This window comes from Boleophthalmus pectinirostris, unplaced genomic scaffold (assembly GCF_026225935.1).
Source record: "Boleophthalmus pectinirostris isolate CB_2022bp ecotype Guang Dong unplaced genomic scaffold, ASM2622593v1 HiC_scaffold_14, whole genome shotgun sequence".
Classification (NCBI taxonomy): domain Eukaryota; kingdom Metazoa; phylum Chordata; class Actinopteri; order Gobiiformes; family Gobiidae; genus Boleophthalmus; species Boleophthalmus pectinirostris.
This window is the reverse complement of record NW_026571047.1, coordinates 217,876-234,522: the sequence shown is the minus strand read 5'-3', so window position 1 is coordinate 234,522 and position 16,647 is coordinate 217,876. Positions and strand designations below refer to the sequence as shown.

The 16,647-nt window shown below is 39.6% G+C and overlaps 1 protein-coding gene across 1 annotated transcript in view; it reads left to right on the top strand.

The window, feature by feature from the left end:
- Nucleotides 1–16,647, top strand: part of myocd (myocardin) — a 238,826-nt gene that overhangs the window by 182,184 nt on the left and 39,995 nt on the right. The window contains 1 exon segment of the mRNA XM_055150459.1: nucleotides 10,810–10,875. Within this exon segment, the coding sequence (XP_055006434.1) occupies nucleotides 10,810–10,875 (66 nt within the window).

Sequence of the window (16,647 nt, the reverse complement as noted above, 5' to 3'; positions counted from 1 at the left end):
CATTCTGAGCTTTGGAGATGCAGACAGACTAAGGATAACAGATTACTCAAACACAACTGGCAGATATTCCACCATCACTAAAGCTGGACCTTTTGAGTATGGTTTTGTTTTGTGTGGTTTTCACTTCCTGTGCTCTTTCCATTTGCACTGTTGTTTCTTCTAATATAGACATTCTCTTGGCTGAATTTGCTGTGCTTGTTTATTTAGTTATAATTTTAGGCACTGACAATTCTATTTTGTCTCCAATATTTGTTATGTAAATATTATAACAGAAACGCCTTTCTTGTTACTAAATGTGAAAACTGCATCCTCCACCACAGCCATGGGAAGTGAGTCTGGACTAAGAGAAAGATCTGGATCAGGACTTTAAGTGGTCCTCTAAGTGGTCCCAGGAAAGGGAGGGGGAGGGAGGGGTAGTGGGGGTGATGTGCGTTTCCATGGTGACGTGAGTACAACAGCTACAGGGCTATAGGTCAGACTTCTGTATTGCACCAGTGCTTGTTATAAGGTGTGAGGGTGTTTGAAATCTAAATGAGAGTCATATGAGCTTGTTTCTGTAGAGTTTTCCTTTTTAAGTTGTATTAAAATGTTCGTCCTCAAAAACAGACCTGGACTTGTGTTTTGTTTTATTTATACATTTAAGTAATGCTTTATGCTCCAAAGCTCAAAATGTTCTGTTCCACCTTGTGATGTCATGAAGAGTTTGTGTGTTAAACGTGACTGAAACAAAACACACCTTCAGGTATGTTTTTGATGAGGAAATATACTTATGGTGTACACATGCAATAATATGAGCCCTTTATGCAAAATAGAACAGAATAGACTTTGGTTTAATTGTTGGTTTATCTACAAGAGACAGCCTGACAGAAGCTGGGGCCGCCACAGTCAGGGAGAACACCAGCCTGATGAATACTGCGCTTGTGTCCTTTGGCAAGATGCTTAACCTGCCTCTCCACCAGTTTGTGAGGTATCCAAGCATCTTCATCAAGTGCTTGGATTGACTTGAGGATAGTGTTGTCATGATACCTAGTTTCAAACTCCATTTGCATACTAAGGAATAGGCCATGATGAGTTCGTGAGCACTTTTCTCAGAGACCAGAGCAGAGAGTTTTGCCTTTACTATTGTCATTAAACCGCTGCTGCCTTTTCTTAAAGACAACTGCAGAACCAGCTTTTGTTGTTTTTGTTCCCACAGTGCAGCTTTTCATTTTCAATAGAATGCCAATAATAATCAACATATAATTATTAATAATTGATGAATGAATGAATGTAATCATTATGTTTAGTATGTGGCTACAACATAATACAACCATATTATGAATAATTAAAGGTACATTGTGTCATTTTTTTTCTGCTAGAATGTCTCCCACCTGCTTGTCTCCATGGACATTGCTCCATAGTATGTACTTATATAAGTGTTTTTAATGTATGTATACTCTCCACAGATCTGACCTATAACTTACTAACCTTATAGTCTCTCTCGCTTGTCTTCATGGAAATCGATAAGTGTAATGCCATACTGTGGAACATTCCAGGCAAATGCAATAACATCTTCACGTAGACAAGCAAATGACTTACCCTTCACTCGAAAAGTCCCATAGTGCACCTTTAAAGGGCCTATTTTACACTATTTTGTGTGATTTTAAACTCCATAAACATTCATGAGAACCAATTGGACCATTTCAACCCTGAAATCTCCAATGTCTACTGAACAAAAGGTAAACGGAGCTGTTCAATTGAAAACTGACGCTTCATGACATCACAAAGGTGAACAGAACATTTTGAACTTTGGAGATGTAGACAGACTAATAATGCAGGATTACTCAAACATGTGAATGAAACAAAACACAACAACATACCTGCAGGTCTGTTTTTGAGGAGGTAACAGCAATAGAACATGGCTTAAAGCTCATAAGAGTTAGGTTTGTGTAATATAGAACCTTTAAATGTGGTGTAAAACTAGACTGAATCCACAGTCTGAAGTGTTTCACATGAGAAAAGATTGTGATTGTGAATTATTTTAGATCTAATTGTGCATGTTTGGTTGTGTTGAAACAAAAAAATGAGTAATTATTGTGAGTAAGCCGTCTGAGAGTTGAGGAATCTTCATAAATATGCAGAAATGTATGTCATTAATCAGAGCTATCATAATTTCACATCCCACTGTAGTGTTTCCAATCAATTATTAACGATCTGCTCAAGAAGGCTCCAAAACACTCTCGTCCAAAACTCTTACACATGAAGAATGCACGCGTTAGGACATTAACAATCAAGTCTTACCTTTTACTTACCTTTTTTTTTTTTTTTTGAAAACAAGTCACACCATACTTTTGTGAAAGAATAACAAGTTAAAAGTTGCAGTATCAGTTGTCATGGCAGTAGTAATAAAAGTATTAGTGTTGTAGCAGTAGTATCTACAGTACAATCAACCTTATTGAAAGGCGCTGTACCTGGTTTTTACGATGTTAAAAACGTGAAAAACAGAACAGGTTCATTTTAAACAGTTTGCAGTGGTCCAAAGTTATTCCTCACTTACCTTTTGCATTCTGAGCATTCTAAATATTCACCATGATGATTTATAAGCGCTTTTCACAACTCTCACAGACCAGAGTGGAGTTTTACCACCATGTTAACAGTGTACGTCCTGATTACCAGACAATGAGCGTGTTATGATTAGATGCAGATGGTCCACTGCAGATTTATTTTGACCTCAAGATCTGCTTATAGAATATTTCTGTACTAGAGCAAAACATATTTTGCTGAAATACATGGGGAAAAATAATAGAGAGAAAAATCTCAACATTTCATAAAGCTTCACTAACAGTTTGTCTTGGCCTCCTCATTTATTCCCGTACATATTTTATACATAAATGATAGTTCTTTTATGTCTTCTGCATCAGATACTGTCTCTTCTGATAACCACACAAAGCAAATCACACAGATTCGTTTTCTGGCACACTATAAAACCGATCGGGATAAATGACCTTTAATATGTGCAAAAAATCAACAAAGAAAATCACAAATATTCAGAAAACTTCACACTCACATGATATCTTAAAAATACAAAGAGCCTCACCATTCTTGTATCCAGTTCAGTCTGAGTGGAACAGGTCCAGCAGTTGTGAGTTAGTGGTAAACTATTAGCTCTAGATCATGTTCACAAAATGGCTTCCACTGCACAGGGACAGTGTGCCAAGAGACTACAGCCAAGTAAACCAAAGTTTAGTTCTTTATTTTCACGTAAAAAGTACAGAAGAAGATACTTTATAAAAATAAAAAAAAGAATATGGAAGACTGCTCAACAAAACCAACAATGGGCTTAAAATGTAGTCATATCAAATCCATATAGTATAGGCGAGTTTCAGCTGACATCATTGTTATTAAAAGCCCGCGCTGCATGCTGGGAAATATTTTGGTCGGAGGCAAGAAACAGGATAGCGGTCAAACACAGTGTGTAACCTCGCGTATTTCTCCCCGATAATGGTAAATTCCTGCTGCATTTTTGGATGCACAAATAGAAGCACGGAAGAAGGAAAATGTCTTTTTCGTAGTCTGAGTGAAAAGAACCACTAACGGCAAATTAAACGGCTTTCAAACATCCACAGAGCAAATGTAGAAGATCCGAGCAAACCGTGGACTCCAACAAGTTCAACAACACATCGAGACTCTTGGAGGTTTTCATCTTTTCTGCTGTGAATGGCCCAGGAGTTTCCACCAAGTCATTGTGGATATCGCCCAAGTGAATATTTGTCCAGGTAGTTGGTGATTCTGACCAGAAATTTGGTTTGGTCCACCTTTTGTAGGGGTTGAAAAGGGTGATTTGGCGTCCATCGATGCTTATGACCAATTTCTGGTCAAATCGTCTTGGGTCCTCTGCCATTAGAGTGGATAAATAACTGGGATCAATACCCTTTACGTGCTTTCTCTCTCAGTCCGTCATGTTGAATTAGTGTTTCTTGCCTACGACCAAAATAATTCCCAGCATGCAACGCGCGCTTTTGTCAACAATGAAACTCGCCTATATAAATGCCAGAGGTAGCAGCCTACTTCATGTACTGCCCCCAAAAGACCTGAATGAAAATTTAAATAAAAAATATTTATGTAATATAATAACATAATATTGTGGCCATACTGTCTTGTCAAAGCCTGATCTCCTCAGAGCTCAGAGGCTCAGCAGGGCCGGGCCTGGTCAGTACTTGGATGGGAGACCACTGCGAAAATCAGATGCCACAGGGGGGCACCAGTCATAAAAACTGTCATTGTGTCCATCCTTAGGCAAGACACATGACCCACATTGCCTAGTGTGAAAGTGGTGATGGTGGTGGTTGGCAGCCTCACTTCTGTCACTAGTCTGAAACCCATGACAAGGTAGAGTGTCATAACATAGGAATAAAATAAATACAGATCAAATTAAAGTCAAAAAGCAAAGGACTCGTTTCATTAACAAAATGGTAATGACCCTGTAGCTGATTTTCCCCATGTATTTGAGCACAAATGTGTCTTACTCCAGTACGGGTATATTGTACATGTAGGTGAAGGTCCAAATAAATCTCCTGTGTACTGTCTGCATCTAACTATATAGATCTCAGACTGCTTAAGGTAAATGAGGAATAACTTTTGACCACTGCAAACCAAAACTGTTTCTCTTTTGAAGACAGTAAAAGTTACGTACAGTGCCAAAATGATTGCTCTGGGAGAGTATTGTAAGTAATATATAGTAAAATACACTGAATCCAAGTCTAACAGCACAACAGAAGCAGTTTCCTTTGACCCTGACATAGCAGCTAATGGTGGCCATGTTTGATCCCAGCTCCCACATGCGCCGACTGCCATTGTGCCCTTTGGGTTAGGGTTAGGGTTAGCCGCTGTGTTCCAAATTAGGACGTTCACATGCGGCTCTTCTGGCTCCTACTGACCCTGGCTCCCTGGCTTCAATTGACTTAAGTTAGAATATTGCCACCCCTCTCTCTGTGTCTACTGCTGTGAGCCTCGTCATTTTGCTCTTAAAATTTTCATATTAACCCGCTCTTTTGATAATGTTAAATTTTTTTTCTTTCTTTTTTTTCTCACTATTTTGTCTGTCAAATCTTATTCAAAACATAGAGCCTGACTCCAAATTTGTCCCTATAACCTCCAGCACCATGAGTGTCACTCGAGTGGCACTGAACGGCATGGGTGGACTCGTTTAGTCCACTTTTCTTCAACAGTACAGCCTTGCTCGTGTCACAGCGCGGGGGGGGGGGGGGTCTGGGTTCAGTGCTGCCGTGTTATTGTTTCTGAAGTGTGGGAGGTCCTTCCATCTTTCCCTGTGGTAATAACGGTCACCTTCTTATAATAGTCAGCCATTTAGAGTGGACATTGTTTGGACTATATACGCTTAAAACGGACAGAGAATGTGTGTGTGCGTGTGCGTGTGCGTGTGTGTGTATGGGCAGACAGGCATGAGTTGTGTAATTGAATGGCCCAAAATACTGAGGAGGTTGATGCACATACTGTACACAAAACAGTTCGGGATAGTTGTTAAAGAGGGTGGATTTTACTTCTGGGGAGTATTAACTCAACACATGACAAATTTAGCTCACTATGTTACATTTTATTGTTTTGAAAGTGCTTTGTTTGCCTCTTCAGATGGCTATCACAGCACAATCAGCATATATTACACCTATTAAACTACAGCACATCGTGTTAGGTTTGTCAAGTTGTAGTGTTTTGTGTTGTATATTTATTGAGAGTTGTTGTGTGGGAGCATGTTGTGTAGGCTTGAGGGCAGAGCATTTTACAGGCTCATACAACTAACCAAAAGGAGGGTTTGAATAGGGCCCAGGAAAGATCTCTAGATTACTCAAACATGCATGGATGACATATAAAACCCCTTCAGGCAGGTTTTTGATGAGGGACCAACATTATAACAAGGTAGAAAGTTCCAAAATACATAAAACCCTCTTTTCCACTTAATGCTACTACTACTACTAAATCTGGAGAAGCCGGTCAGACTGCTGCATGTAACTGGGCTGGGTCTGATTTACATTAAGAGCAGACTAGGAGATTCATTCAATTGCCTCTGACTCATTTTAGATCAGATAAATAACTGCAGACGATGTTGTGTTATTTCTCTATTTGGGTCAGCTCTAAATTGAAAGTAAAATCTACTTAAAGGTTCTATACTTCTGAAATTTGAAAACCTGAATGAAATCAAACACAATTCCAGGCATTTTTGTGATGAGAAAACATCATTATAACATAGATCAGAAAATAACGTAGCCCTTTAAACATAATTCTGGACAAAATGTTCCAATTTTTGACAGTAAAATCTGAGTTTTATTTCATTGCACACCACAAAACCTGCACAAAACATTAGTGAACTTTACAAACTGGAGCTGAAAGTTAGATATTGAAGTTAGATCACTTGTTGCCAAATATAATAAACATAAATAAGCACCATCTGTCTGCTCTATCTACAAATGTCCAAATTTATGTTTTTATTTTGCTGTCATATTAAAATTCATTTGTGCCGCAGCTCACTCCTGGAGGGGTCTATAGCAGAGAATAGCCTCTTTTTCATTGGCACAGTTCACTTGGGGCCTGAAGCGCGTCTGTAGAGCGGCTCCCTCCAGCCCAGGTGTGTCTCCATGTTCTGGGTTCTAGGATCAGGGGCAGGACTCAGCTCGGTGACACTCTGACTTTACTTAAACATAACTCATGTTTTATTAATAAAGGATTTTATAAATTGTCTCTGAATTTTTTATCATGTGGCTGATTTCAGCAATTCACAAAAAGACATGTAGTGTTTTTGACCATATTAAACATTTAGAAGTTTCAATATTATTGTTTATGTCTATATTTTCTTTAGCAATGTATTGTAGTGTTGTGTATATTGTTAGGTACAGTGTTGTTTATAATGTTGTGTATAGTGTAATTTACAGTGTCGTGTATATTGTTACTTATATACTTATTAATAGTGTTGTGTATATACATATAGCGTCATATATAGTGTTGTGTATAGTGTTATAGTGTTATAGTGTTATAGTGTATAGTGTTATAGTTTGTGTTATAGTGTTATAGTGTTGTGTATAGTGTTATAGTGTTATAGTGTAGTGTATAGTGTTATAGTGTTATAGTGTTGTGTATAGTGTTATAGTGTTAGTGTTGTGTATAGTGTTATAGTGTGTGTTATAGTGTTATAGTAATGTGTATAGTGTTATAGTGTTATAGTGTTGTGTATAGTGTTATAGTGTTGTGTGTATAGTGTTATAGTGTTATAGTGTTGTGTATAGTGTTATAGTGTTGTGTATAGTGTTATAGTGTTGTGTATAGTGTTATAGTGTTGTGTATAGTGTTATAGTGTATGTGTAGTGTTATAGTGTATGTGTTTATAGTGTTATAGTGTATAGTGTGTATAGTGTTATGTGTTATAGTGTGTTATAGTGTTATAGTTGTGTATAGTGTTATAGTGTGTTATAGTGTTATAGTGTTGTGTATAGTGTGTGTATAGTGTTATAGTGTTGTGTATAGTGTTATAGTGTTGTGTATAGTGTTATAGTGTTGTGTATAGTGTTATAGTGTTGTGTATAGTGTTGTGTATAGTGTTATAGTGTGTTGTGTATATATAGTGTTATATAGTGTTGTGTATAGTGTTATAGTGTTGTGTATAGTGTTATAGTGTTGTGTATAGTGTTGTGTATAGTGTTATAGTGTTTATTGTGTATAGTGTATAGTGTTATAGTGTTGTGTGTAGTGTTATAGTGTTATAGTGTTGTGTATAGTGTTGTGTATAGTGTTATAGTGTTGTCTATAGTGTTATAGTGTTGTGTATAGTGTTCTAGTGTTGTGTATAGTATTCTAGTGTTGTGTATAGTGTTCTAGTGTTGTGTATAGTGTTCTAGTGTTGTGTATAGTGTTATAGTGTTGTGTATAGTGTTGTGTAGTGTTATAGTGTTGTGTATAGTGTTATAGTGTTGTGTATAGTGTTGTGTATAGTGGCATGTATAGTATTCTGTAGAGTCTTATGTATAGTATTATGTTGAGTGTTATGTATAGTATTGTGTGTAATATTCTGTAGAGTGTTATGTATAGTATTGTGTGTAGTATTACAGTGTTATAAAGTGATCTGATTGATTGACTGACATCATGGAGGTAATGCTGTGTGAGCTCACAGCGCTGAGGCTGATGTTCATGAGGCACTTCAAAGAAACATGAGAAAGAGAGAATGGAGGGAAGGGGGGAAGGAAACAAAGGAGGGAGAAGAGGGAACAAGAAAGAGAGACGAGGAGACAGAGAGAGAGGGATGGGGAGATAAAGAGAAGAGAGAGGAGACAGTGGTGGATGAAGTACTCAGTTCTGATCCTTAAGTAAAAGTACAGATACCAGACCAAAGAAGCACCACATGAAAAAAATTTACTTAAGCAAATCTATTAAAGAACTCAAGAAATCTATTAAAGAGAGTAAAAAGTCAAAGTATTTCACATAGATTTTGAGATCTAATAAAATGTTTTTTTTAAGGAGGAACAACAAGTTTGTGAATGTAAACAAGAAAAAAGGTACATTTTGCACTCTAAAGACAAAAGAGGGAAAGAACATTGATTGGCTGAAAGAATGGTGGATGGAAAGAAGAGACAGAGGAGAGAAAGAAAGAGCGAGAGGGAGAGAGGGCGTGTGGAGGAAGCCAAGCAGTGAACACAAACCACCTGACAGGGAGCACGAGCCGGAGCGCCTCATGCAAAAGAGCCGATAAGAGCCGGAACAAACGAATCCTCAGACACGGGGGAGGAGGGTGTTTACAAGCCCCCACCCCCCAAACTCACAGACACACATGCACGTCTCAGGAGCGCGCACGGGCGGACCACACACGGCAGCAGATAAGGCTGTTTGGTGATGGTGCAGGAATATCATATCACCATTGTGTACGGGAAACAGGGAGAGCAGAGGAGGAGACGCTAAACTCAGACAGACTCCCGAAAGAAACAAAACTGGACTAAAGATAAAATATGGTGTTGTTGCGCAGCAGTTTGTTGAATCTAAAATGACTTCTTGATATTTTGCAGTGTCGTCATGCTGGGGGTGTTCTACATGTATGTGTATGACGAATGTTCATCAGTTACCATGGTAACGCATCGAACACATGATCAAACCCTGCCTCATAAGCTTTTAGACTGTCAGAAAACTCATGAAAAAATACAAAATGGATTTAAGCAACACATTTTCTGAAGTCTCTGATCAATACAAATGTGATTTTAAACAAAAAAGGGATAGTTCGTTGTTCATTGACATGAATCTGTATGGCATCCCCATCAGCAGCGTCGTGCATCCACACTGACTTACCTTTGACAGCGTCCGGTGAACTGAGATACTGACCGGTTTTGGTGCTGATGAAAGTAGTCCGGCAAGTTGGCTGGGGACATTAAAGTAAATCGTGTTTCTTCTCAAAACAATATGTGTTCAAAAGAGTGATACATTTGCATCACAAAACCTTTGTCCTCAAAAAAGTCACACCTCATAATCATTTAGCACTATTTTCTCTCCGTTTGTATCACTTGAGTTGAGTAAAAGAGTTTCATACAGAGCAGTGCTTTCTGTTAGCTTCACACCTCCAGGGAACGTTGATGACATCAGCTGCAAAGTATTAGTAGAGTTTTGCATGTTATAACTTTATTGTTGTGTTTATGTGTCAATTAATTATTAGACTATGAGATAGAGAAGCTAAATTTGAATTTCCCTCGGGATCAATAAAGTATCTTCATTTATCTATCTATGTAATAATGACTATGTTATTGTCATGGTAAACTGGGTTAAGAGGCCACATCCTATAAGGAATCAATTAGAAACAGCTCTGAAATTTTATTACCAAAAGGGATGCTAAAGCAAAGAGCATTTCCTGCACTTTGTCAACCATGATCTCTGTGAAAACAACTAAAACTGAGATCATCACTTCATAAAACGTATAGTGACCAGGTCTGAACCTATGACTGCACCAGAACTGAAAGAGGACTAACCCAGGACTAAACCATGTCTAAGATGGGTCTAAAACAGGACAAAAGCAGAAGTAAACCAGAAGTAAACCAAGACTAAAAAGGAGTAAACTGGGACCGTACTAGGTTTCTCAGTAGACTGCACAGGAGAGTCATGATTACAGACTTTGGGTTTGAGTAGGTTGAGACTCATAAGATATAAGATTTCAATCCTAATATCTGACTTGGATTAAATCATTTTTAATTATTAGTCTTGTAACTAACAGAACCGAAATTATTATAGGTCCTATGTTAAACAAAACTGACTCTTGTGAGCTTTAAGTCATGTTAGAATGTTGTTACCTCCTCAAAAAACAGACCTGGTGCTGCATTTTATTGTATTCACACAAGTTTGAGTAACCCTTTATTATTAGGCTGTCTACATCTGTAAAGCTCAAAATGCTCTGTTGCACCTTGTGATGTCATGTAGTGGTAGTTTTCAACTTAACAGCTCCTTTTAACTTTAGTTCAGTAGAGATTGTCGATTTCAGGGCTGAAATTATCCAAACAATTTGAGTGAAGGTGTACAGCAGAGTTGAGCATTTCCTGTATTACCACATGACATCACAAGGTGGAACAGAGTGTTTTCTGTCTGAGAGAAGAACTCAGTCTAAATGTGTATGTTTTTGATGAGGAAACAAACATTGTAACAGAGATCAGAAAATAGCATAATATTGGCCCTTTAAATTCATTGTATAAATGTTTGGAAGTCCATTCTGAGTGTCTCCTCCTCTCCTCTGTCCTCGTGTCCCTGTGTGCTGATGTGGAACCGGGCTCTCCATGTTTGCACTGTCCTCCGGCTCAGTCCTCCAGTTCCGACTTCAGCAGAGGAGAAGCAGAGAGGCGCAGGCAGAAGAGGGAAGCATGCCTTGTGAGTAACACCAATTAAACACCAATATATTCAGTTCACAGTGATATATTAACCAAAACTGACTCTTGTGAGCTTTAAGTCATGTTAGAATATTGTCACCTCCTCAAAAACAGACCTGAAGTTGTGTTTTGTTTCAGTTACACATGTTTGAGTAAATCTTTATTATTATTATCTTTATTGTCTGTCTACATCTCCAAAGCTCAAAATGCTCTGTTGCACCTTGTGATGTCATGCAGTGTAGTTTTCAGTGTAACAGTGACATTGTACCTTTAGTTCAGAAAAGATTGTCAGTTCCAGGGCTAGAATTATTCAGATGATTTGAGTGAATTTGTAGTTTAAAACATAGTGGAGCACTTCCTGTATTTTCACATGACATCATAAGCTGGAACAGAGTGTTTTCAGCTTGAGAGAAGCACACACTCTTAGTTGTTTGTGTGAACTCTAAACATGTGTGAATGGAAGAAAAAAACAACTCCAGGTATGTTTGTGCTGAGGAAACAGCATTATAGATCAGAACATAGTGTCATATGCGTCCAGTGATCTGTCGTGTATGCTTACATGTCAGTGAAATGCCATCATTAAAGATGCACTTTGTCACTTTTCTTCATCAACTGCTTGTCTCCATGGAGATTTTATTGTGTTGCCTGGAATGTTTCGCAATATGGCATTAATCATCATCTTCATGGAGACAAGCCCATTGGCCATGTACCAGTTACAAAGCAAGGTATTTTTATCAATAAAAAGCCTGCAGTTAAAGCTGGACTATGTAACATTTTTGATTTCCATGGTGGAAATTATACAAATGATTCTAATGAAGATGTGGAGTTTAAAACCACATTGGAACACTTCCTGTAGTGCTGTGCACAATGTTTGTGAGTTAACCCTTCCTGGCCGTGGTCTAGTTTAGATAACTGCACATAACTTTCCAACTATAAAAGATAGAAACTTGCTTTGTTTTGGTTTGAAAGATAAGACTTTTGGCTTTCCAAGCATATTTCCAGCATTATCCTACATCACACATGCTGTGTGATGACGTAGGGAAAACGAGTGACCAATAGGAACTTTGTTTTCCGCCAAACTCATGTGCTTCATCCATTTTGATTGGGCCAAACTTTGCCAAAGACTGTAGTGAGTCAAAATGGTCAATGCTCTGAGAGTCTGTGTGTGTAACAATTGAAGAAAACGCTCTAAGTGCACTTTTTTCTCAAATAAATGGAAAATTGCTTGTCTTGTTCTGTGTAATTGTGCATCCCTTTCTGTTTTTATTTGAAAGGTTTGTTTCAGTCCAAATTTACAAATCCAAACATAATAAACCACATGGAAATGCAGGAAGTGATGTAGCTCTGTGTCTTGGACGTATGCTGTGCTCCAAAGCAAGAAAAATATCTGATGAAGGCTTTTTTGCAGAAACGTTATTTAAAAAAAAAAAAAAAAAAAAAAAGCTTTTGGACATCAGCCATCTGAGTGTGCTATGCATTTTTTCACATTTGTCTGTGCCCTGGACCTGACACCAGCTGTTTCCATGACTGGCAGCAGTCAAGTCATGGGGCCATTACACTTTTTATTTTTATTTATTTATTATTATTATTATTATTATTATTATTATTATTATTATTATTATTATTATTGTTTTGAGGCAATAAGGATATTTTGAGTTTACTTACAGACTTGATATGTTGCACTTTTATAGCTATGGCCCAAACAAAAAGTTGTTTATACATGTTTGCTGTGTGTTTTGTGTCACAGTGTGGGAATTTTATTTTCCGTTTTCTTTTTTCGTTTGTGTTTCTAATCATATATTATAACAGATAGTAGAAAATAGAGTAATCCAGGACCTTTTGTGATGATGTGGTTCATTGGGACCTGTTGTTTGGTTACTTGTGTGGTGTTTTGTGCGGTGTTGGTGTGGTGTTGTTGCGGTGTTGGTGTTGTGTTGGTGCAGTGTTGGTGCGGTGTTGTTGTTGGTGCGGTTGTTGTGGTGTTGTTGGTGGTGTGTTGTGTTGGTGTGTTGGTGTGGTGTTGGTGCGGTGTTGGTGTGGTGTTGGTGTTGTGTTGTTGTGTGGTGTTGTGTTGGTGTTGGTGTGTTGGTGTGGTGTGGTGTTGTGTGTGTGTTGGTGTTGGTGTGTTGGTGCGGTTTTGGTGTGGTGTTGGTGCGGTCTTGGTGTGGTGTTGTTGCGGTGTTGGTGTGGTGTTGGTGTGGTGTTGGTGTGGTGTTGGTGCGGTGTTGTTGAGGTGTTGGTGTGGTGTTGGTGTGGTGTTGGTGCGGTGTTGTTGCGGTGTTGGTGTGGTGTTGGTGTGGTGTTGGTGTGGTGTTGGTGCGGTGTTGTGTGTGGTGTTGGTGCGGTGTTGGTGTGGTGTTGTTGGCGGTTGTGTTGGTGTTGTTGTGTTGTTGGTGTGGTGTTGGTGCGATGTTGGTGTGGTGTTGTTGCGGTGTTGGTGTGGTGTTGGTACGGTGTTGTTGCGGTGTTGTTGCGGTGTTTGGTGTGGTGTTGGTGCGGTGTTGGTGCGGTGTTGTTGCGGTGTTGTTGCGGTGTTGTTGCGGTGTTGGTGTGGTGTTGGTGTTGGTGTGGTGTTGGTGTTGGTGCGGTGTTGGTGTTGGTGTTGGTGCGGTGTGTTGGTGTTGGTGCGATACTGGTGCAGTGCTCCAAACGGTTCTTGTCCCTGTGTACTTCTGGGAAGCTGGTGACTCAAATCTCCACAGATAGGCTTGGACACTTATCTGGAAGAATGCTGTTATTACTCTAATCTTCACATCAGTGGACCATTCAGCAGCACCAGTGTTATTTTTAAAAATACTTTATGTTTGAGTCATATTTTATAGTTAAAGTTGAGAAATGGCGATTCTATTTGTCATTTAAAGCAACATAAGTAAGAGGCGTTTGCCTAAATGCCTAAATGTTTTTGTTTGTTTGCTTGTTTGTTTGTTTGTTTGTTTGTTTTGTATGTTTGCTTTAAGAGAGGAGAGACAGAGGCACAGAGAAAAAGAGAGAGGGAGAAGAAAGAGAAGAGAGAGGGAAGGAAGGAGAGGAGGAGGGATGAGAGTGAGAAGTGAGGAAGTGGACAAAGAAGAAAAAAGGAGGAGAGAGGAAAGAGAGGGGAGGAGAGGGTGGAGAGTTAGACAGAAATGCACAGAGAAAAAGAGATGATCAGAAAGAAGGGAGAAGGAGAGATGGTAGAAAGAGACAGAATGAAAGAGGGCAGTTAGAAGGACATGGCCAGTTCTTTAATCCTAGCTCTGGTCTAGTCTGGTCTGGTCTGGTGTGGTCTGGGTCAGGTCTGGTCTAGTCCAGGTCTGGTTTGGCCTGGTTCAGGTCTTGTCTAGTCCAGGTCTGCTCTATTCCAGGTCTGGTTTGGCCTGGTTCAGGTCCGGTCTAGTCTAGGTTCAGTCTGATTTGGTCTGATGTGGTTCACATCTGGTATGGTTTGGCCTAGTTCAGGTCTGGTTTGGTGTAGTCCAAGTCTGCTGTTGTCCAGGTCTGGTTTGTTATGGTCTAGATCTGGTCTGCTATGGTCCAGGTCTGGTCTGCTTAGTCCAGGTCTGGTCTGTTATGTTCCAGGTCTGGTCTGTTATGGTCCAGGTCTGGTCTGCTATGGTCCAGGTCTGGTCTGCTTAGTCCAGGTCTGGTCTGTTAAGGTCCAGATCTGGTCTGTTAAGGTCCAGGTCTGGTCTGGTATGGTCCAGGTTTGAAGTTATAACTCATCTTCTTGTTTAGCTCTTTGCCACATGAGACTGTGTGGAGGTGCTGGGAGCCCCATGATAACAAATCACATGCTACAAGCTCCAACCTAAGCCAAGTAATGTAAATGTGAACATTAGGTCATCTTAATTAAACTATTTAGTGTTTTGCTACTTTAAAGATGCACTATGTCATTTTTCTAGGAGATGAGTGGGTGACACAGAAGAGACTGGCTGGTCAGACAAGTGGACAATCTGAATAGATTTTGGCCCCCCAGGTTTTATTTGTAACATTTTTATGTTGTGCAGCCGCGGCCTGTCCACAGTTGGTCCTTGCATTTGTTATTGTGAGTGTGTTTACACCAGAGCAAACAGGACAGTAAACGGAGATGGAATCAGGGGCTGGACATGGAGCAGGTGTGCCCAGGACTACTGCTCCATGTCGGGTACAGGGCACAAGGCAGTGGCCCCTATCTGTCTCCAGGCTCCAGGGGCAGATAAAGCTGTGGTGTGTGGAGAACGCAGGCCAGAGCCCAGACCAGAGCCCAGATAAGAGGGGGGAGCTGGGGGAGAGCGGGGGCTTATCATGGTCACAGTGGCAGCACATGGGACAAATTGTGAATTGTGTGGTACAGTTCGTTCACATCCACAGGCTAAATTACAACATCATGTGTGTAAACAGCTCTACAGCTGGACACTACAGAAAAGGAGGGGGTGAGGCAATGTAGGGGCCATACCATCTTCAGTGGTACTCTCAAAATTCACCATAATGCATCTGGAGAAGTAGTGGACTGCAGCAACAAGATGTTATAGTTACTTACAAATCCACACACATGAGTTACAGGCAGTGTGACTGAATATAGATGATGAATATTCATTCACAGTGCATGTAACTCAACCATCACATGTTACTGATGAAGCCCTTATGAGCTGCCATAGAACAAGATGATTTCCCTGTTTTATATCTTGTAATGTGATTTTAGGATATTAGATAAACTTAGATGTTAGTGTTAGATAAACTTGGTGTACCAAGGGTACTCACTGCCACCTCAGTCTTTAGCTTAGCCAACGTCATCAGTATAATACTCCCTGCAATAGCTTATTTAACATTATTAAGTTATGTTATACATTATAAAATCCATTCTACCATTTTCTTCCGCTTTATCCGGGGCCGACCCGCAGAGACAGCAGGCTGAGCTGGGGGGCTCAGACTTCCCTTTCCATGTACACTTCCTCCAGTTCCTCCGAGGGAATCTTGAGCCATTCCCAGGCCAGCCCAGAAACTTAGAACCTTCCAGGAAGGCATCCAGGAAGCACCCAGAACAGACGCCTGAGCCACCTCAACAGGCTCCTCTCGACGATGAGGAGCAGAGGCTCTACTCTGAGCTGGGACTGAGCTCCTCACCCTATCTCTAAGGGAACATGCAGCCATCCTGTGGATGAAACTCTTTTCAGCTTCTTGTATCCGTGATCTTGTCCTTTCAGTCACTACCCGGCAAATCGAGAGCTTTGTCTTTACAGGTTAGGCTGTTTTGCAGATTTGAGACTGGTTCCACATTTCACTTTTCATTCATCCACATTATGAACAATAAACATGTATAAAAACACAATTACAAAATAAAGTTTTACAGAGCTCCAGTACAGAATGGTTTGTTCCATCAACAATTGGTTAAATTCATTTATCACTCTTGGCTACAACCACAATAAATATAAAAAATATGAAAAAAAAAATATATTTTTTTTTTCCAAGACCAATGTACTAAAATTTTTAGATAAATAGATTTTATTTTATTCATAAGTACGATAGCAGCTGGAACGAAGCTCCTTTTAAAACGATTCTTTCTAGAGCTTGAGACTAAAAGCTTCTGACCAGAGGGAAGCAGCTGAAACTCTGAGTTTAGTGGATGTTGCATGTCTTTTAAAATCCTCTGGGACATTCTCTGTAACTGTCTTGAGTACAGAGAGTCCAGGCGGCTCTGAGAATGAACAATCACCTTATTTACCAATTTAACCGACTGATTCAAGGACTTCTTGTTTTTAGCAGTGAAAAAGACCAATGAAAACGTTAAAACTGATTCTATAAACATTTTATAGAA